This window comes from Aotus nancymaae, unplaced genomic scaffold (genome assembly GCF_030222135.1).
Source record: "Aotus nancymaae isolate 86718 unplaced genomic scaffold, 86718_ANA_hifiasm-v0.15.2.pri h1tg000053l, whole genome shotgun sequence".
NCBI classification, from domain to species: domain Eukaryota; kingdom Metazoa; phylum Chordata; class Mammalia; order Primates; family Aotidae; genus Aotus; species Aotus nancymaae.
Genome location: NW_026988467.1, coordinates 14257228 through 14278037, shown reverse-complemented (window position 1 = coordinate 14278037; position 20810 = coordinate 14257228). Strand labels below are relative to the sequence as shown.

The 20810-nt window shown below is 52.2% G+C and overlaps 1 protein-coding gene across 1 annotated transcript in view; it reads left to right on the top strand.

Annotated features, from left to right (window-relative positions):
- RCC2 (regulator of chromosome condensation 2) overlaps window positions 1-20810 on the top strand; it is a 32334-nt gene that overhangs the window by 953 nt on the left and 10571 nt on the right. Inside the window, exons 2-7 of the mRNA XM_021668301.2 lie at window positions 238-533; window positions 9263-9356; window positions 13397-13540; window positions 16204-16335; window positions 16742-16830; window positions 18211-18325. Of these exons, the coding sequence (XP_021523976.2) occupies window positions 246-533; window positions 9263-9356; window positions 13397-13540; window positions 16204-16335; window positions 16742-16830; window positions 18211-18325 (862 nt within the window). The 5' untranslated portion in view covers window positions 238-245. The remainder of the gene's footprint in view (window positions 1-237; window positions 534-9262; window positions 9357-13396; window positions 13541-16203; window positions 16336-16741; window positions 16831-18210; window positions 18326-20810) is intronic.

Sequence of the window (20810 nt, the reverse complement as noted above, 5' to 3'; positions counted from 1 at the left end):
AGCGGATTGCCTCTGGGGCTCCCGGCTGCCCTGCGGGATTCCCCGTAGGAGCCGCGCCGGGGCCAGGGAGGGGCGCGATTTCCTCTCCCAACTCGCCCCCTCTCCGCCCACCCCGCGGCCGCCACTTTGGGGAGGGCAGGGGAGGAAGTGGAGGCCGGGTGGCTCGTCTCCGCTCCCCTCCCCCCGCGCAGTTTATAACCCGTCCATTGTGCGCCGCTGCCCCGTGTCTCCCTCCAGCCGCGACCATGCCCAGGAAGAAGGCGGCGGCGGCGGCGGCCTGGGAGGAGCCGAGCTCGGGCAACGGCACTGCTCGCGCCGGGCCCAGGAAGCGCGGCGGCCCGGCGGGCAGGAAGCGCGAGCGGCCGGAGCGCTGCAGTAGCAGCAGCGGCGGCGGCAGCAGCGGCGACGAAGACGGCCTGGAGCTCGACGGGGCCCCCGGCGGGGGCAAGCGCGCTGCGCGGCCGGCAGCGGCAGGCAAGGCGGGCGGCGCGGCCGTGGTCATCACCGAGCCCGAGCACACCAAGGAGCGCGTCGTGAGTGCGGGGCAAGGCGGGCGGGTAGGCGCGGGGCCGGGGCCGGGGCCGGCGGGAGCAGCGACGCGGCACGGCGCGCCTTCCGGCCGGGGGCAGCCTCGCGTCGCGCTCCCTCCCGGCGGCCGGCCCAGTGCAGGCCGCGGGCTGAATCATTGCCTCCACCTCCGCGCAACAAAAGGGCTCGGGCCGGGGCGCGCGGGCCGCGGCCTATCCGACCCCGGGCGCCTCGCGGGCGGTTGGTGGTTGGGGAGCGCGCCCGGGCCCGCGGCGGGGGAGGGGCGGCCGGAGCCCGCGCGAGGGGGTCATGGCCCCGCCTTCGCGGCTCCCTCTGCGCCCCTCCCCCCCGCCCCGGGAAAGGGGACCTCGGTAAGTTCGCCCGGTCGGGAGGAGGAGGCGGCCAGCGGCGCCACACGTCCGTGGCCGCCGGCGCGCCCGGGCGTTGCGGGGAGGGGGCGGCCGGCGCTCTGCGGGGAGCGGCCGTTTGCGCCGGGGCTTTGAGGTTCCCGCCGCCTCGGCTCCGGCGTCCGGGGGGGGCGGGGCCTGACGGCCGCCGCGCATGCCCTGTGTGGCCCTGCGCCGACTCGAGCGCCGGGAAGGCGGGGGCGGCGGGCGGCGGGCGGCGGGCGCCGGGGCGGGGTGCGAGGGCGCATGCTCCGCAGAGCCCTCCCCGGAGGTCGGGGAAGACCCCCGGCTGAGCGGTGCTCTGGCTTTGTTTGCCGCCGGTGGTCCGAAGCTGCAGGTTGCTCGGGATGGGCTCTGTGGTAGCCCCCCCAGTGCAGAAGCATCTCCTAGGGTCTTGCGCGGACTGCTTCTGTTGGCTGAAATCTTAATTAAGGTTGTGGCTGACTCAACTTAACGTTCCCGTAAAAGCCTGCAGAGCTGGAGATCTGAGCCTGGCATCTGCCGCCACATCATCCCCCCCACCTCCCCCCAGAACTTTTTCCAAGTTTGGTGTGGTGTGGGACATGTTTTTCAGAAGAGGGTCTCAGCTTTCACCAGATTCTCAGATAACCCCCAGAGAGCAAGAACTTCCACTTGGGGTTTAGAGTCTGACACTCAGAGGTTTTTTTTCCTTCCATAAGTGCCCATCTCCTAAGGATGTTGAAGGGTTAACAGCAGAGTGCTTTCCTCCAGAGAAGCGCAGGCAGTGTCTAATAACACCTTTTCTATGTCTGCTTTATAGCTAGGGAAACGGGCACAGAGTTTGAGGGTCTTGTCCAAAATCACGGATGGAACTGGATCTCCAAATGCTGTAGCCCGTAATGTCCCTGCAGATCGCACGTGGGAATATGCTTTGTAAAAGTGCCCCCTGGATGAAAGGGTTAACCTGTTAGGCAGTGGAGGAGAGACTGTCAAAAGCTGTCAAAAGGTCTTGCCTGGGGTCTTGGATCAGGGCAGACAAGACAATGGCCGAAGTATGGAGAAACTGGAACACAAGAACTGTTTTCCTTTGACATCTAATCTGCTGTGCCAGACTCCAGACATCTGCCCTCCAAACACAGTATGTTAGGACAAAACTAAAAAGAAAGGCCAGGTGAGCTTCCGCCTCGCCTGTATTCTATTTTGAGTGAGTTTCCAGAAGCAAGATTGTTTGGATATCCAGGTCTCCAGTTGTCAGCTGAACAGCTCCAGAATGTTGGAGCGATGAGTTTTGTCATTAGAGTAAAAGATCCTTACCCCATGCTGAGATTGACCCCAGAAGGTAGTGACAGTGAGTGTGAGGGGGACACTGGCTCTCCCTGGCCCACCTCTGGCTCCAACTGCGCTGCTTGAAGCTGGTTTGTCAGTGGAAATGGCACATTTGCTAGTCTTTTATTTATTTATTTATTTTATTTATTTATTTATTTTTTTGAGGCAGAGTCTCTGTCTGCCCAGGCTGGAGTGCAGTGGTACGATCTCACCTCACTGCAACCACCACCTCCCTAGGTTCAAGTGGTTTTTGTGTGCTGATCAGCCTTTCGAGTAGCTGGGATTACAAGTTTGTGCCACCACACCCGAATAATTTTTGTACTTTTTGTAGAGACTGAGTTTTTTGCCATGTTGGCCAGACTGGTCTCGAACTCCTGGCCGCAAGTGATCTGCCTGCTTCAGCCTCCTCCCAAAGTGCTAGGATGACAGATGTGAGCCCTGCTTCAGGCTGCATGTTTGTTAGTTTTTTGTTTTTTTTTTTTCTGAGATGGAGTTTTGCTTCTGTTGCCCGGGCTGGAGTGCAGTGGTGCAATTTCACCTCACTGCAACCTTCACCTCCTGTGTTCTAGCAATTCTGCTGCCTCAGCCTCCTAAGTAGCTGGGATTACAGCGCACGCACCACACCCAGCTAATTATTTTGTATTTCTAGTAGGGTTTCATCATGTTAGTGAGGCTGGTCTCGAACTCCTCACTTCAGGTGATCCACCTGCCTCAGCCTCCCAAAGTGCAGGGATTACAGGCGGGAGCCACTGTACCCTGCCACATTTGTTAGTCTCAATGTGAGTAGACAGCAGTCTATTGCAGCTTTTTAAGTTCCTGTTTATACACATAAGTAAGTCATTATGTTATATATCTGTATAAGCAGAACTCTAAAAGCTACATCTTCCTTCCTCTATTCACTTAAAAACCAAGAGGGCCTGTGATGCCCATCTTTTGGGCTGTCAGTGCCGATGCCATCCTAGGATCAGAGCATCTGGGAGACTGAGGGTTCAGTAAATGATGCCGTTTTATGCCTCATGGAAAGTGCACACCCTACATTTAAGTTTTGCTTTTGTTTTTTTGAGACGGAGTTTTGCTCTTTTGCCCAGGCTGGAGTGCAGTGGCACCATCTCCGCTCACTGCAACCTCTGTATTTTGGGTTCAAGCATTTCTCTTCCCTCAGCCTCTGAGTAGCTGGGATAGCAGGTGCCCACTGAAATTTTTTGTATTTTTAGTAGAGACAGGGTTTCGCAATTTTGGCCAGGCTGGTTTCGCAATTTTGGCCAGGCTGGTCTCGAACTTCCGACCTCAGGTGATCTACCCGCCTTGGCCTCCCAAAGTGCCCCATGTTTAAGTTTTGTTAGCATCTACTGAGTTTGGTCCCTGGTCAGGGCTGGGTCCATGCAGCGCCATTGCCTTTCCACAGGCCTAGGGCGGCCCTCTGCCCCTTGTCCTGGGTTGGTCTCCTGCCCAGTCTCCCTGGCCCCAGGTTTCTGGTCTCTGTCTCTCTGTTGAGCAGTCCTAGGCCCTATGTGCTATCACAGCCAGATGACAGTCCTTGTTGCAAAAAGAACCTTTTTACTGAACATTTTGCACGCCTTGCCCCCTGCTCAGGGTTGCTAGAAGGATGTGTGAACTATGTTGCTGCCGGGCGCAGTGGTGCATGCCTGTAGTTCCAGCTACTCGGGAGGCTGAGGTGGGGGGATCGCTTGAGCCCAGGAGTTCTGGGCTGTAGTGCGCTATGCCAATTGGGTGTCTGCACTAAGTCCAGCATCAATATGGTGACTTCCCGGGAGCGGGGGACCACCAGGTTGCCTAAGCAGGGGTGAACCGGCCCAGGTCAGAAACGGAGCAGGTCAAAACTCCTGTGCTGATCAGTAGTGGGATCGCGCCTGTGAATAGCCACTGCACTCCAGCCTGGGCGACATAGTGAGACTCCGTCTCTTAAAAAAACAACAACAAAACATTGCCTTCAGTGACCCCAAAGCTGCAGGTGTCAGGCTTATAGAAGATGATCCAAATTTCCCTGAGTGAAAGATGTGCATCTTATAGAACATTCTTATGGCAGAAGAGCATTGTCATTGCCTAGGTGTTAAGAAAACACTCAAATTCTTTTTTCCTCTGCTCTCACACCACACTCAACCAACACGAGACTGCTTCTTCCCTCCCATCCCCCACCAGAGACAGAGTGTTGCTCCGTCACCCAGGCTGGAGTGTAGTGGCACAATCTCAGCTCACTGCAACCTCCACCTTCCGGGTTAAAGCAATTCTCCTGCCTCAGCCTTCTGAGTAGCTGGGATGACAGGTGCACGGTACTGCGCCTGGCTAATTTTTGTATTTTTAGTAGAGGTGGGGTTTCATCATGTTCGCCAGGCTGGTCTTGAACTCCTGACCTCGTGATCCGCCTGCCTTGGCCTCCCAAAGTGCTGGGATTACAGGCGTGAACTACCATGCCTGGCCTCCCAGTACACAACTTCTGTGACCAAACGTAAAGGGGGGGGTCTCCCTCTACCATCAAGCAAGCCATCAGTTCTGCAGCACACACTGGCTGGGTGTTCTCCAGTTAATTTCTTCCACTATCTACCTGGAAGTAACATCCGATTCCACAGCTTGAGGGCTCAGTCCTCAAGACTGGCCCCCCACCCCAGACACCAGTGGTAAGTCCGGGCCCCAGTTGCTTCTGACTAAGCAGCCTCAAGTTGGGGTTCCCATGACCCCCTTTTGGTGTCGATTTATTTATTGAAATGGCTTATAGAACTCAGGGAAACACCAGTTTATTGTAAAGGATGTTACAAAGGCTATGGACACAGTGAGACCTGTAAGGCTAGATGTGGGAAGGGGCGCCATACTTCAGTGCCCTCTGCAGACCACCCACCTGGAACATGTTGAGCTTTGACCAGTCCTTACAGGTTTTAATGGAGGCTTCATTATGTAGGCATGGTGGATTAAGCCATTGATCATCAATTTAACCTTCAGCCCCTCCCTTCCCACTGAGTTTGGGGGGTGGGGCCGAAAGTCCCAAGTCTCCCACTGCCCCATCCTGAAGCTGCCTGGGGTTAGCTGCCAGTGTCAGTTGTTAGCATACAAAAAGACATCCAGATTGACGAAGTTTGCATTGCCAGAAACTCCAGATATTTGTGGCACAGTGTCACACTAGGATGGCTTCAGTCCTAATTCTTTGTGAACCTTATAACCTCGTAAAGCAAGTAAAGGCAGCAGCCTTGGCCACATCCTAGAAAACAGGTGAGTGTTGCAAGCTGCCCAGGTCTGTAGTTTTTCCAGTCTTGGGTTGCCAAGGTTGTGTGGACCCTGAGACAGATGTGTTGACTCTGAAAGGACCAAATGAATAAAACTGAAAGCTGAACTGGAAGTCTGTTTCAGCTGCTGGCCCTTAGGTGATTGGTCAATGCCAGCATTGTTCCCAGGGGTCTTTCCTTCCCCGGAGCAGAGGTGTTCTAAAAGGTTGACTCTGGGCCCCATAAACCTGCCCCTTACATTTAGATCATAATTCAAAAATTGCTTTAGACTAGAAATCCCATTTTGTTGATTGGAGAAGCTCAGTGCCTTTTCTGGCCGTGGGCGTGGGTCTCTGCCCAGGTTATGTGACCAGGTTGCTGGAGGCAGCCGGGTGAAATGACATGAAAATCGCTTATCTTGTTGGGGAGACTTTGCCAGGCTGTCTGCTGCGTGGCTTTTATACACAAGCAGTGTCGCAGACATGGAGTTCATCCAAAAAATAAATCTAGAGGCCCTTTAGGGAAGGCTGGATTCAGCCTGGGAGGGCACTTAACTTCAGACACCCACACACTCCCTAGGCAGAGCCCACAGGAACAGGAGTCTCTCCCACATAATCGGCTGTTTCCGATCTCTGATGAAGAGAAGCACCCCTTAAATTAGAAGGAGTCTAGGAGTTCTCTGTTACTCAATTTAAATGTTTATTCCATATAAGGCTAAGGAAAGAAGTTATAGAGAAAAGAAAGCAGCTTATAGCAAACAATTGTGTAAATAATAACAATGAAGTACACTAACCTCCTTCTAATGCATGTGGCAATAGGGTCCATGACATAAAAACTGGAATAGGAATCCGACCACTGTCTCTGGAGTAGACTCAGTTTACCACAGTTTTTCACATGTACACACACACACGCACACATTTTTTTTTGAGACGGAGTTTCTTCTCTTTGTCGCCCAGACTAGAGTGCAGTGGTGGCACCATCTCAGCTCACTGCAACCTCCACTTCCTGGGTTCAAGCGATTCTCCTGCCTCAGCCTCCCGAGTAGCTGGGATTACAGGCATGGGCACCATGCCCAGCTAATTTTGTATTTTTAATAGAAATTGGGCATATGTTAAAAGGTTGGCCATGGTTGGTCTTGAACTCCTGACCTCAGGTGATCCACTTCAGCCTCCCAAAGTGCTGGGATTACAGGTGTAAGCCAGCACTCCTGGCCCACAAATATATTTTTATTGGCATGATTGGGTTTGTGTATAAATGCTCAGCTAGCTTGATGGGCCAGTGTTCATGAGCCCTTGACCAAAGGTCCAGGTAACCCCGGAAACCTCCTCCCCAAGGCCAAGGCCACTGTGGTAAGTTCTGGCTGTCTGAACCATCCCCTCTGGTCTGATGGAGCTGAGGGTTCTGGTGTGGTCTCAGCACTGTGAAGTTTTTGCTGCAGTGATTGTGTCTCAGTGTCGGGTGGTGTGACTTCATTGGTGAATGCTGAGCACAGGTGCCATGAACCTCTGCCTGCCTGGTCCACAGTTGCTGGCATTCTGGGACTCTTCTCTAGGCTTGCTTTCTGGCCTGGGAGCTTGGCACCCTTCCTGGGTCTCTACTGCCCCCTCCATGCCAACTTGAGAAATAGTAGAGCACAAGTCAGTGCCTTGAGCAGAGGACCCAGGGACTTTGACAGAAGCCATTGACTGTAGACCTGTAGAATATTCCAGCCAGGCCTGCCAGTTAAAAAGAAGGGGCGATAACCAGGGGAAAGGGAAACTAGGCTCCAATTCAAGTAACCTGAGTCTGTGGGTGCTGCAGGGGCTGGGCTACCCTCTGATTAAGGTCATTGTCTAAATAATTTACATGTGTTGAAGTCATTCTCCATTTCTGTGTTGTTTCACTTCCCCTCCCCGCTCCCCTTTTTTTGAGACTGCGTTTGGCTCTTGTTGCCCAGGCTGGAGTGCAATGGTGTGATCTCAGCCGACTGCAACCTCAGTCTCCCGGCGAGTGTTCTGCCTCAGCCTCCCGAGTAGCTGGAGTTACAGGCACCTGCCACCACGCCCAGCTAATTTTTGTATATTTAGTAGAGATGGGGTTTCACCATGCTGGACAGGCTGGTCTCGAACTCCTGACCTCAAGTGATCCACCCACCTCAGCCTCCCAAAGTGCTGGGATGATAACGTGAGCCACTGCGCCTAGCCTCACTTCCCCTTTTCAAGATGATTGCAGGATGTATTCCTGTAGATGGGCAATTTTCCTCCTGCCACATAACGTGGGTGGAGCGGGCAAGTGTGACGGAACCTGTATCTTGGGGGATGCCTAGCACATTAGGTTTGGGGCGTGTAAAGTTTCCTGTGAACTGGAATTCATCTATTGGGAAGATGTGTAGTCTTACAAATGTGTGAGCGGTACTGCCAAAACACACAGGCGGGACGATCACACTGTAGAGGTGAGAAGGATTGGGCCTGGACCTGGCCTTTTTTCTTTTTCTTAAAATTTTTTTTTTTTTTTTTGAGACAGGACCTGGCTTTGTCACCCACCCAGGCAGTGTGATCTTGAGTGCAGTGGTGTGATCCCGGCTCACTGCAGTCTCCATCTCCTCAGCTCAAGAGATCCTCCCACCTCAGCCTCCTAAGTAGAAGCCTGGGACCATAGGCTCATTTTTGTATTTTCTGTAGAGATGGGGGTTCGCCATGTTGCCCAGGCTGGTCTCTAGCTCCTGAGCTCAAGTGATCCATCCACCTCAGCCTTCCCAAGTGCTGGGATTACATGCGTGAGCCACCATGCCTGGCCAGCCTTTTGTTCCTGAAGCCTTCCAAGAGCAATTCTGTAAACAGAAGGAAACCCCTTTCCTTTTCACGTCCAGGAATAATGATGTTGAAGAGCAGAAAGTGAGAGTAATGAATGCTTCCCTTGCCAGTGTGGACTGAGTGAGGTGTTCAGAATGGAGTCTTCAACTAACAGTCTACTTTAAAAAGTATATTTTGACATTTAAGGAAGCAAAATGCTGAGAATATTATGAGTGCCACCAGAATTGGACAGTGGCCTTTATAAATGACACAGATTTTCATTGACAGTATGAGAGTTGGTGGCCCTGATGACTTTCCGTGTTGAGAGACTGAGGATGAACATTAGAGCATGCTGGCTGCTGTGACAGCCTGTCCCTGGAGAAGCCCGGCCCCCGGGAAGTCCCGTTTCAGTCACCATTGGCCCCCTGGCTAGTGGACAGCGGCGTGAGGGTGCCATCAAAGGCCACCTGCGTCAGACCACACGTATCCACCAGAGCTTTGTTCTCTCCAGCCTTCCTCCAGTGGAAAAATCGAACCCCATTCTCTACTCTTTTTCTTACTGAGTCCCCACAGAAAGGCTCTCGGCATAGTGGGCGGCAGAAGTGACATAGGGCTTCTAAGGTTTGAGGTCTCAGACTGTGCTTGCCATGTGAAATGTATACTTGGCCCTGCGATGAGCCGGATTTCATGCCCCTGAGTGTTGGCAGGCTTCCTGCAAATACCTCTGGACGTCAGTTTGCAAAGGGGAGGAGGCATGTCGTTTGGCTTATTTTTTTTTAGTGTTTTGCAAAAGCCATTTTAAAGAGAAGTCAAAGGATAAAAACGAGCCTGGGCTTAGCAAGTGAGCAGCCATGGGCAGGTTTGGGGTTGCCCGCATTGCCACTTGCTGTGAGGGAGGGAAGGAAGGTGGGGAGCTTCTGTTTGTGTGGAGGTCACAGGTGACAGAAGGGGTAAAGGTGAATTATTTTCTTTGTTTCGTGCTGTCATTGACCAGCCCTGGGAGGACTGGTGCAGACTTACACGCTAATTCTTTTTCCTTTCTCTGTCTCTGCAGAAACTTGAAGGATCAAAGTGCAAAGGGCAGCTTTTGATTTTTGGGGCAACCAACTGGGACTTGATTGGTCGGAAAGAAGTGCCTAAACAACAAGGTATGAGAATGGCGTCTCACAGTTCATTGAGTGCTTAAGTGCTAGGTGTCCACTGTGGTTCTGTTGACCAGCTGATCACCTGCCTGGTAGGTATTTCCTTCATTTGCGAATGCATTTTCAGAGAGGCCAAGTGACTTGCCTGAGGCCACACAGCCACGGTAGTGATGGAGCTGGATTTGAACCCTGATCTTAGTTTTTTAAAGGCAGCATTGTGAAATGACTCACTAATTCGGCTAAGATTAATCAGGAAAATACAAGCAGTATCCTCAAATGAACATTGCCACCTTTTCTATCTTCCTTCTCATGTCACTTGTTTTTGTTAAAATGAAGAGACCAGCTCTGTGAGGTGGTGTCAGAATGTCCTAGACATTTGTGAAATGTCAGGTGTCAAAATGTCAAACATTGCAGAAGAGTCCACGTTTCTTTACAAGCTGCCAAATTGTTGCAGGAACTGGTTTGACAGAACAGTCTGGAGCAGGGGAAAGCAGAGGGGTCCTTAAGAAGTAACTTTTTGTCCCCTGTTACCTTTGGAAAACTAATGTCTTAAATTAAGGGAACCAGCCCATCCAGGAGAAGGACGGCTGGCACGTAGCCAACTTTTATGGCTTCTTGATTTCATCTGGAAAGATTCCCAAAGTGCTTTCCAGCATTGCTTTGCCCCATGAACAAATATTTGCATGCTGGCACGTCTTGGCACCTTGAAACAGGCGTGTTGGAGATCACCTGGTTCCATGAAAACAGCTTAAGATCAGCAACGCCTGTGGGCCAGCTGAGTTAGAAGTGCTGCAGGTAGCAGCAGCGCCTTGTTTGGAAAATGCCCAGCCTTCAGGCCCAAGCCAGGGGGGCCACGTCCACACGGCAGCTGGTGTTCCAGGGAAGTGCCTTGTGGTCTGCAGTAATGTAAGCCCAGGTGCTGATGGCGCCTTGCTGCCTGTCCTGTGCCCGTATTGCATCATTTCTCAAAGCTGCTCTTCAGCTGAGTGGCCCACTGGACACTGAAGGCACAGAAGCCCAGGGAAGGGCAGTAAATAACCGAAGGAAGCGAGAGGCGGGGCCAGGGTTGGAGTCCCACTCTCTGGTTTACTCTGTTGCTTCCTGCGTATGTATGTTGCTGTAGCTCTGGTGAAAACCAGAAGCCTGGATGTCTTGTTCTTTTGCAAGATAGCATAGCAATCCACGCCGTACCTCTGTGACTAGGACCAGAACCCAGGGATCTGGAGGCCATGGGAATTGACTTCTCAGCCTGACTGCAGTGACTGCTGCAGGGCATTTAATTCGACTTGCCCCCTGATACCCCCATTCCTCCAGCCCTTCCTTGGAGGCCAGATGAAACCCAACCCTGCTTCTCACTAGCCAATGGCGTCCTGGGCGTTGCAGGAAAAGATGCTTTGGCAAGTCCAGGAGCATCTGACCACCTGAGACTCCCCTTGGCCAAGCAGGGTCAAGCGTGTGGCACTTCACCCTTCCCTGGTGTCCCCTGGCCTCCTGTGTTGCAGCACAGGGTCATGATGACACTTGTCAGTCATGCCATCATTGTGTCTGCATGACAGAGAGACTTTGGGTTTCTCCTTTTCCCTCCTGATTTTTGTTTAATATAGTTCCTAAATCTTAATTTAGATGCCACCACCTTGGGTTTTTCTCAAGTTTTTTTATTTTTTTATTTTTTATTTTTATTTTTATTTATTTTGAGACGGAGTTTCACTCTTGTTACCCAGGCTAGAGTGCAATGGCGCGATCTCGGCTCACCGCAACCTCCGCCTCCTGGGTTCAGGCAATTCTCCTGCCTCAGCCTCCTGAGTAGCTGGGATTACAGGCACGTGCCACCATGCCCAGTAATTTTTTGTATTTTTAGTAGAGACGGGGTTTCACCATGTTGACCAGGATGGTCTCGATCTGTTGACCTCGTGATCCACCCGCCTCCGCCTCCCAAAGTGCTGGGATTACAGGTGTGAGCCACCACGCCCGGCCCTATATTTTTTTATTTTTTTTGAGGCGGAGTTTCGCTCTTTCGCCCAGGCTGGAGTGCAGTGGTGCAGTCTCGGCTCACTGCAACCTCTGCTTTCCGGGTTCAAGCGATTCTCCCACCTCCACCTCCCGAGTAGCTGGGATTATAGGCACCCGCCACGACGCCCAGCTGATATTTGTGTTTTTAGTAGAGTTGGCCAGGCTGGTCTTGAATTCCTGGCCTTGTGATCTGCCACCTTGGCCTCCCAGAGTGCTGGGATTGTAGGTGTGAGCCACTGCGCCCGGCCAGTTTTTCTTGTTTTAATATAGACCATGAGGCTTTTATTTTTGGTTTGCTCTTTCCCCAGGAAATTGTTGATGTTCTTTTTCCTCCTTTCAGGGGAGGTGTCTGCAGGTGTGTTGCTTCAGGTGCTACGCGGGATGAGCTGGCTTCTGCCCCCTGCGGCCAGGGGTCTTGCCTGCTTGCCCTCAAACCTGAATGAGGGAGCATGTGGCACCCTCTGCTGGGGGCGGAGGGTGCGGCTCAGACGTACTTCACAGGTATTTTCCAGGGAACCAGGCGCTTGATAGAGAAATTGTAGCCTTTTTATCAGTTCCTACATTGGATCAGTCTTAGACACTCGATTTGGCAGTGGCTAGCATTTCAGTATAGTCACCACAGTCCTGGAAATGTTCTTGAGAGTCTCAAGTGAAAAAAATTAAGATTGCTGGGCATGGTAGCTCACGCCTGGAATCCCAGAACTTTGGAAGGCTGAGGCAGGTGGATCATTTGAGATCAGGAGTGAGACCAGCCTAGCCAACATGGTGAAACCCTCTCTACTAAAAGTAGAAAAATTAGCCGGGTGTGGTGGCGCACGCCTGTAATCCCAGCTACTTGGGAGGCTGAGGGGAGAGAATCGCTTGAACCAGGAGGCGGAGGTTGCAGTGAGCCGAGATCCCACCACTGCACTCCAGCCTGGGCGACAGAGCAAGACTCTATCTTAAAAAAAAAAGGAAGAAATTAAGAAATTGGCTCTGCCCTGTCCACTAATAGGGTGTCAAGGGGGTTTTGTGGGGGAGATGCAGCTGCTTTTTTCTCCCATTGAGTGCTCACTGCATGGCAGGCATCTGTGAGGGTCCAGGCTGGAGGGAGCCTACAGCTTATGCCCTGGGTGGCTTCTCCTGGAGTGGGAGGGCAGGGGGTCTCAGGAGGAGAGCTGTGGTGGGCTGAGTGGGGCTGGGGCAGAGGAACACTGGGTGAAGGAGATTTCTCAGTGGAAGTGGCCCTGGAGGGCTTCCCCGAGGAGGGCAATTGGTGCTAAACTTGAGCTTTGAGGAATAAGTAGGAGGTGGGAAGATCTTCTCGCTGAAGGGAACATATGGGTGGGGCCGGGGAGTCATGAAGCAGCTGACGCACTGGACGGCTGAGAAAGGGGCGGGAGGTGGTGGTGGGGGGTATGCAGTGTGAGCAGGGCCTCTCCTCGAAGGGCCTGATAGACCTGCTGGGAACACTGGAAGATGGGACACTCAGGGTCACCCCTCAGAAAGAGCCTTCTGGCCCAGGGCAGAAGCCGAAGGTGGAGGGCCGGAGAGCCTGGGAAAGGAGGGGCGGGGTGGCAGGGAGTGAGGAGGAGGAGCAGGTTACTGTTGGGGCGAGCGAGGTTTCCTGGGTCAGCCTCTTCCTTGGCTGACAGCTATGGGAGGCCAGCACTCCTGCCTCCTGGACAGGCCTGGCACTGGGTCCCAGGCACTTGCAGGGAGTGCTCCGTGGCAGAGCACATGGAGCTGAGGCCCTCAAGAGGTGGGGCCCAGAGAGGGGGCTGGAGTTGGATGGGTGTAAAGGTGGCAGGTGATGCCTGACCCGTACCCACTCCCGCTCCTGGGGCATTTTATGTTTTGGGTCTTCAGAAGCATCGCAGAGGTCCTAAATACAAACCCAGTCCTCGAGCAGCCTCCCACAGCCAGGTCAGGGTGGCACCCAAGGAACACCTGTCCCTGGTCCCCTCAGGAAGTGGCTCCTTGGTGGCCAGTGGCATTTTGGAGGTCACCCCAACCACTCCCCGGGTGTCTAATCTGCATTCTCATTCTCTCTGCAGCTGCTTACCGCAATCTCGGTCAGAATTTGTGGGGGCCCCACAGGTATGGGTGCCTGGCGGGGGTCCGCGTGCGGACGGTGGTCTCGGGTTCCTGTGCCGCACACAGCCTCCTCATCACCACGGAAGGGAGGCTGTGGAGCTGGGGTGAGTACTGCGCGGGCACTGGGGACCACTGTCCCCAGCCGTCCCCACACAGCACTTTCTTCTCTGTTGACCTGGAAAAGAGATTCGCGCCTTCTCTCCAAGGCCCTGGGCTCCTTCATTTGCAGCCCACGTCTTTTTTCCTAATTCCCAGCATCCCCTTCCCCCCATCTTCCTGACATTTGTCGCCTGTATGTAGCCCCTACTTCCTTGATGCCTTATCTTGAAGCAGCATTTTCCCGAGTCTTCTGTCCGAAGCCTGATCTTTCTGATACTGAGGTGTGCTGTGTTAGGCAGGCTGTCCTTCCAGCAGACGGACGGTTTCCTTCCTCTTTACAGCCCGGTATGACCTTCGACCTCTGTTCTTGCCACTTGAATGCCACTGGCTTTTATAGTTGCCACGTGTCGTAGGGCGCTGCATCCCTGCTGCCCTGGCCCTCGTGTCCGAGGTCTGCGCGGGTCTGGTCTGCAGGCTCGGCAGCTCGCTGTCCTGTTGTCTGTTTCTTAGGGTATTTCCCCAGCTAGTTCAGTTTCTTTTTTTGGAATTGTTTGGGTTTCTCTTCTGTTTTTCCTCACCTGTGTGCTTGGGATGGGTTCCGGTTCTTCCTGTTACCCTCTGTCCATGGCCCTGCCCTCTAGCCGGCTGTGCCATTCTCGCCTGTGTCCTCTTCCAGATCATTCCAATCATAGGGTATCGGCAAAAGCTCAGTTTCTCCCCGCACTTCTGGTCGCTCCGGGACCCTGCCTCCAGTGGGGGATGTTGGCGTTTGTCCCTCCCCCTTCGTGCTGGTCCTCTGGCTAGCTTTTGGTCCACATGACTACGCTGTTATTTTGGTCTGTTTGAACCATTTTTTGTGATTTCATGAGCTGCTGTACCAAAGTCCAAATATATTAACATCTGTTGTCTTCCCTGCACTCGGCTAATTTTGTAATTCTGTTGAAAAAAGCTAAAGTGTGTCTGGCCCAAATTTATACTTTTTAGTCTCTTAGTGACATGCTGACTTTGCCACAGGTTTTGTTTTCTCCTGGCTGGCATCGAGGTGGGTCCGGGTCCCTTCCCCCAAGCACCGCTCCTGCTTCAGGTTCCAATGCCGAGCACAGCCTTTTATGTCAGTGTTCCAAACTTAAAATACCTTATTCCTGATCTCTCACTGAGCTTTGCTTGCATGGCGGTTCTAAAAGCGTCCTCGTTCTAACCCTGTGGGCAGGGACAGAGTGTGTCCTGCCATCGAGACATGGTCCCCAAGCAAGCAGTGCCGTTGGCGGGAACAGCGCTGGAGGTGTCACAGGTCCACTGCTGGGCACTCCAGAAGGCAGAGGGGCATTGTCTGGTGTGAGAATAGAGTGCCACGGGAGGGTGGCTGACACGTTACTCACGTGGGCTCTCCGTCTGTGGCCCGAGCACCCTGTCCGGCAGCACCTCAGCCCGCTGAGCCCAGGTAGAAAGTGCCTTGCGCTTGTTGCTCTCTGTTCACATGCCTTTCACCGTGAACTTGGGCAGCTCCTATTGGAAGCTGGTATCGGCCTCTCCTGCCCGAGTGCCGGAGCATGTCCTTCAGCCCGCCATTCTTTAACTAAAGAGGGAGTCTGAGGGTGGTGTCCCTGTGCCGCAATTCCTCCTGTAGTCAGAGGCCGCTGCTGCAAGCCTTCTCCAGGACAACTGGAGCTCATCTTAGTGGCTCTACTGTCTGTCTTCATCACTACCTAAGGGTGAAAAGTTCATTGCTGGAGAAGGTTGCAAAACCCCCTGGAATCGCTCTGACTTCTCGGCCCAATAAGAGCTCTGTAAATTTCCCCAAATGTTAGGTTACATTGTGGCTCTCTTAGCGGGAGGGATCCGACAGTGGCTGGTTGAATTTTTGTTTTGAAACTTGGTAGTCTGTGTTGAAACCTAGAATGAGGCGTAGGGGCTCCCAGCCCTCCTTTTGGCCCACCCAACTTCCATGTCTGTTTTGGAGCTGAATTTGATTCTGCAGAGGACTCGGGGGCAGGGGTTGGCCCCAGGCCTGCCTTCCCCTGGAATGCACAGGTGCAGGGCCTCAGCCGCATCTGCAGCAGTTCTGGAGGTAGGACTGGGTGTGTTGTGTTCAGGGCAGATCTGTGCTTTGCCACCAGGGTTCCTGTCGCTGAGAGTCCTTGAGGGGCGATCCCCTCAGGGTGGAATTGGCACTCGTCTGTAAGCACCATTTACAGGGTAGAAAAGGAAGAGAAATAGTGAGCGGACACTAACTGGTCCTCAGTGGATGCCCAGAGCACTGAAGTGATTCAACTCTGGTGAGCCAGGTGTCAAGATGGGCGCTGTCTTAAAACACATCCCAGAGGGTAGGGACGGGGTGGTTGTCTCGCAGACACTCCAAGTGGGAACCTCGCGTTTCATTTCTGTGAATGGCGCCCGTACCTCACTGAGCCACTCCCATTTCCCTTTGTAGCATGGGTGGTCCCACTGCTGCCCCAGGGAAGGAGGTTGGGGGAGCTGCAGCAGGCGACATTCCTGTGGGCGGAGGACCGAAGCGTTCTTTGCTCTGGATCTTGGCTGTTTGCTGGGAATTTGGAAGATAACTTCCGGAGATGCAGATGGGCGTCATTTGAGAGTGTGTTTGTACTCGCCTGGTGGTGCCGCCTGGACCACCTTCCCTCCTCTGTACTTTCTCTCATGTGATCTGCAGGTCGAAATGAGAAGGGGCAGCTGGGACATGGTGACACCAAGAGAGTGGAAGCCCCCAGACTCATTGAGGGTCTCAGCCATGAAGTGATTGTGTCTGCAGCATGTGGGCGGAACCACACCTTGGCCTTGACGGGTAAGGAGGGGACTGCTGGGGTCTCTTCTCGGTGTTGCAAGAGGCCAGATGGTCTGCCTTGGGGGTGGGGTATGGGTGTGTCACCCATGTGCCTCTTGGTCAGGATCAGAAAGAGGCCCTGAGAATCCATGTGGGAGTGGCTTCTTGAGGGCACTGGGACCTCCCTGGTGGCCACAGGAGGCCCATCTGGGAGTGGGAGCCGCCGCCCTGGTTGCTCTGCACACCCAGTTTCGGATGTGAAATGGCTTTGCTGCGAAGCGTCTGCACTGCAGCTTTTGGACACTGTCTCACTTGCCTTCTGCCTGGCAAATGAGCTGTTTTTATTATTTTGATGCCTTTGATTCTAAATCTAGTTAAAACATTCAGCATTATCTTCCCTTTTGTGATATTTTTTCTTTCCTTCCAGAAACTGGCTCCGTGTTTGCATTTGGGGAAAACAAGATGGGGCAGCTGGGCCTTGGCAACCAGACAGACGCTGTCCCCAGCCCCGCGCAGGTGACCCCTCCTCAGCTCCAGCTCCACGGCCTCTTGTTTCTCTTTACTTGTGTGTTTGATTTTCTGATGTGGAGTCTCCATTGTTTGAGTTAATTCATCCCTTGTAAAAAGAAGGTCTGGATGTTTAGTTACAAGCTGTAGGGTTTTTTTTGTTTTTGTTACTGTTTTTTTTTGGTTTTTTGTTTTTTTGTTTTTGAGTTTTGCTCTCGTTGCTGAGGCTGAAGTGCAATGGCTCGATCTTGGCTCATTGCAACCTCCGCCTCCTGGGTTCAAGCGATTCTTCAACCTCAGCCTCCTGAGTCGGATTACAGGCATGTGTCACCACTCCCAGCTAATTTTGTATATTTAGTAGAGACGGAGTTTCTCCGTGATGGTCAGGCTGGTCTCCAACTCCCAACCTCAGGTGACCACCCGCCTCGGCCTCCTGAAGTGCTGAGATTACAGGCAGGAGCCATCGCTCCCGGCCATGCTATAGCTTTTAACACAGGCTTAGTTTGTGGTCAGGTTGAAAACCATCCTGAAAACATTTTGTTTCCAAATGGAGAAATCTGTTAGAAATGCCTTGTCGTAAGCCTGTTCTGCTCCAAAGAAATTTGCAGGTAATTGTAGTAACCTGCAAATACTTTGTTTTGACCTTGTGTAAAGTCACCGGCCAAGTGTTTAGAACACAAATAAGAGACGGGCAGTCCTTTTTTTTTTTTCTTGTTCTTCTTCATATTTTGGAGATGGAGTGTTGATCTGTCACCAGGCTGGAGTGCAGTGGCACTTTCTCGGCTCACTGCAACATCCCCCTCCCAAGTTCAAGTGATTTTCCTGCCTCAGCCTCCCAATTAGCTGGGTCTACAGGCGAATGCCACCATACTCAGCTAATTTTTGTATTTTTTAGTAAAATCGGGGTTTCACCATGTTGGCCTAGATGGTCTCTATCTCTTGACCTCATGGTCCGCCCCCCTCAGCCTCCAGAGTGCTGAGGTTGGGATTACAGGCATAAGCCACCGTGCCCGGGAGATAGGCAGTCTTTTTTTCCAAAGACACTTGAGTTGGAGGGGCGAGATTTATACCTTAAAAACAAACTACTATTAAAGGTAGAAGAATGCTAAGTGCCTAATTAGTGATGAAGGAAGGGAGGGACTTGTTTTTATTGATCTTAAAGAGACAGTGGCTAAGCTTTAAACTCCACTCGCTGGGAAGGTTGGGGGGTGTGAGGGTGTTTCTTTACCTATCCTCTAAGCTTTGTGTCAGCTTTTGCCTTCAGAATTGTCAAGTTTATGAAACTTCCCTTTGTAACCTAGTAATTGTTTCCTACCAACATGCAGAGAGGTAGAGACTTTTTATCAGTCTTTTTTAAAAAAATGAATGTCTCCTGTCTTTTCTTTTCAGATAATGTACAACGGCCAGCCAATTACCAAAATGGCCTGTGGGGCTGAATTCAGTATGATAATGGACTGCAAAGGAAACCTCTATTCCTTTGGGTGCCCTGAATATGGTCAGCTGGGTATGGAAGTACAATTTTTAAAAGCTCTGTAATCTAACTGTGTATATTCAGAACCAGAGATCAGTGTGGGGCTGCACACACGTGTTGAAATGTGGGTAATTGATCTCAGATAATAGCCTTTGTCCATTAAGTGGATCTCACATTCACTGGAACAGTGCATCCTCATTGACAGGATTATGGAGTATTACAATGCTGCCTCAATGGAAAAGCCGGGACTGGAATCCGACAAAAGATTCTTTTTTTTCTGATTTGGGAATTCATTTATATAAAGGAATTTAAAAGTTAAAAAAAAAAAAATCAAACCACCTTCATTCAATTTCACATTTAAAGATTATGCCTCTATTGAAAATGAGAAAATTATACAAGCTTAAGGTTGTTCTGGAAACCCTGGCCTGGGCAATTATTCCAGGTTCCCACGTGAGGAGCCCCGGTGGATCCCCTCCTCCTGCGTCATCCTTAGCCAGAACCTAGTTGTGCAGAAACCTGTTTCCTTCTATGTCATTGGTAGAAAAGGAGAATTCAGGCAGCAGTTCCCAGTCAGTGGGGGGAGTGTCTTCCGACTGGATGGTCCCATCCGATTCTCCTCGTCCCTTCCCTTGCGACCCCCGAAGTACGCTTCCCCGCTGGGGCTCCGCCTCCAGCCCCTCTGGGGAGGCCTCTCCGAGGTGTGGCGCGGGTGCCCTCTGCTGGCCGCGCACGCTCCTGCAGCCGCAGCGTCTAGCAGATGGAAAAGGTAAAAATAGTGCCAAGCCCGCTGGCCTTAGCCTCGGGGAACAGTGACTTTGTGAAACTAAATATACCTCAAGTCAGAAGTGAATAAGAGAGAACAGCCCCTTACGCACATTTCGCTTTAGTTGCCGGGGCGGAGCCCGAGACAGTTGGAGAGCGTTTCCATGGCCACAGCCCTGCTGTGGTGCCCAGCAGCGTCCCCTTCCTGCCACGTGGCGCTCCTGCTGCCTCGGCCTCCCCTCTGCACCCTGGCAAGTCCATTTTCCATCAGGAAGCGTGACATGCCGGTTGTGATAAAAATGACTCACTTTCATGGAGCAGTGACTAAGTGTGCCAGGCACCGTGTAAGCACTTTGTACAAACCCTCAGGTGCTCTGTTACACTCACTTGCGGGTAGTTTGGGAATCGGCCTGATTTGTAACTACAGAACCGCTTATTCGCAGCGTATGACTTGCTTGAAGTCAGGTTTTCAGTTTGGTCAGAATCCAGGTAGATCTTTTAGAAGGAGAACCTAATCCGACCCTGGCAGGGTCTCACCCACACACGCTCTGGCCTCATGCTCCCATTTTTGCAGTGCACTTACTGGGCCAGGGCAACGCCAAGATAAGGGAGCCGGAACCTCGCTCTGTCACCCAGGCTGAAGTGCAGCAGCTCGATCTTTGTTCACTGCAACTTCCACTTCCTGGGTTCCAGCGATTCTCTTGCCTCTGACTCCCGAGTAGCTGGGACTACAGGTGCCTGCCGCTTCACCCAGCTAATTTTTTGTATTTTTTTTTTTTTTTTTGAGACGGAGTTTCGCTCTTGATACCCAGGCTGGAGCGCAATGGCGCGATCTCGGCTCACCGCAATCTCCGCCTCCTGGGTTCAGGCAATTCTCCTGCCTCAGCCTCCTGAGTAGCTGGGATTACAGGCACGCGCCACCGTGCCCAGCTAATTTTTTGTATTAGTAGAGACGGGGTTTCACCATGTTGACCAGGATGGTCTCAAACTCTTGACCTCAAGTGATCCACTGCCTTGGCCTCCCAAAGTGCTGGGATTACAGGCATGAGCCCACCACACCAGCCAACAAGCCCAGTAATGTTATTGTGCATGTTTTAGTTGTGATTCCAGGGTACAGCTGCTTCTTGGTAACCTGGGGGATTGCTTCCAGTACCCCCGATAGATACCAAGATCTGGAGATGCTCTAGTGTCTTCTATAAAGTGGCATAGTATCTGCATGTGACCTGTATACTTAAAATCATCTCTAGATTACTTCGGTACCTAACATGATGTAAGTGTTATGTAAATAGTTGTACTGTATGGTCTTATTCGTATTATCTTTTATTGTTTCCACCTCCCCCCAGACATTTTTGGACTATACTTGGCTGAACCCGTGGCCATGGAGGCTGACTGTATTTAAATAGCACACTGCTTAAACACACACATACCTGTAAGGGCTGAGGTACACACAAGCATGCTGTCTGGAGGGGGATTAGCCACAAGCCGGGGGCTAGTTTACAAACTGTAATGTGACAGTTTTTTTTGTTGTTGTTGTTTGTTTGTTTGTTTTTTGAGGCAGTCTTGCTCTATTGCCCAGCCTGGAGTGCAATGGCACAATCTCTGCTCACGGCAACCTCCACTTCCGAGGTTCAAGCGATTCTCCTGCCTCAGCCTCCCCAGTAGCTGGGACTATAGGCATCCGCCACCAAACCTGGCTAATTTTTGTATTTTTTTTTTTTTTTTAAGTAGAGACGGGGTTTCACTATGTTGGCCAGGC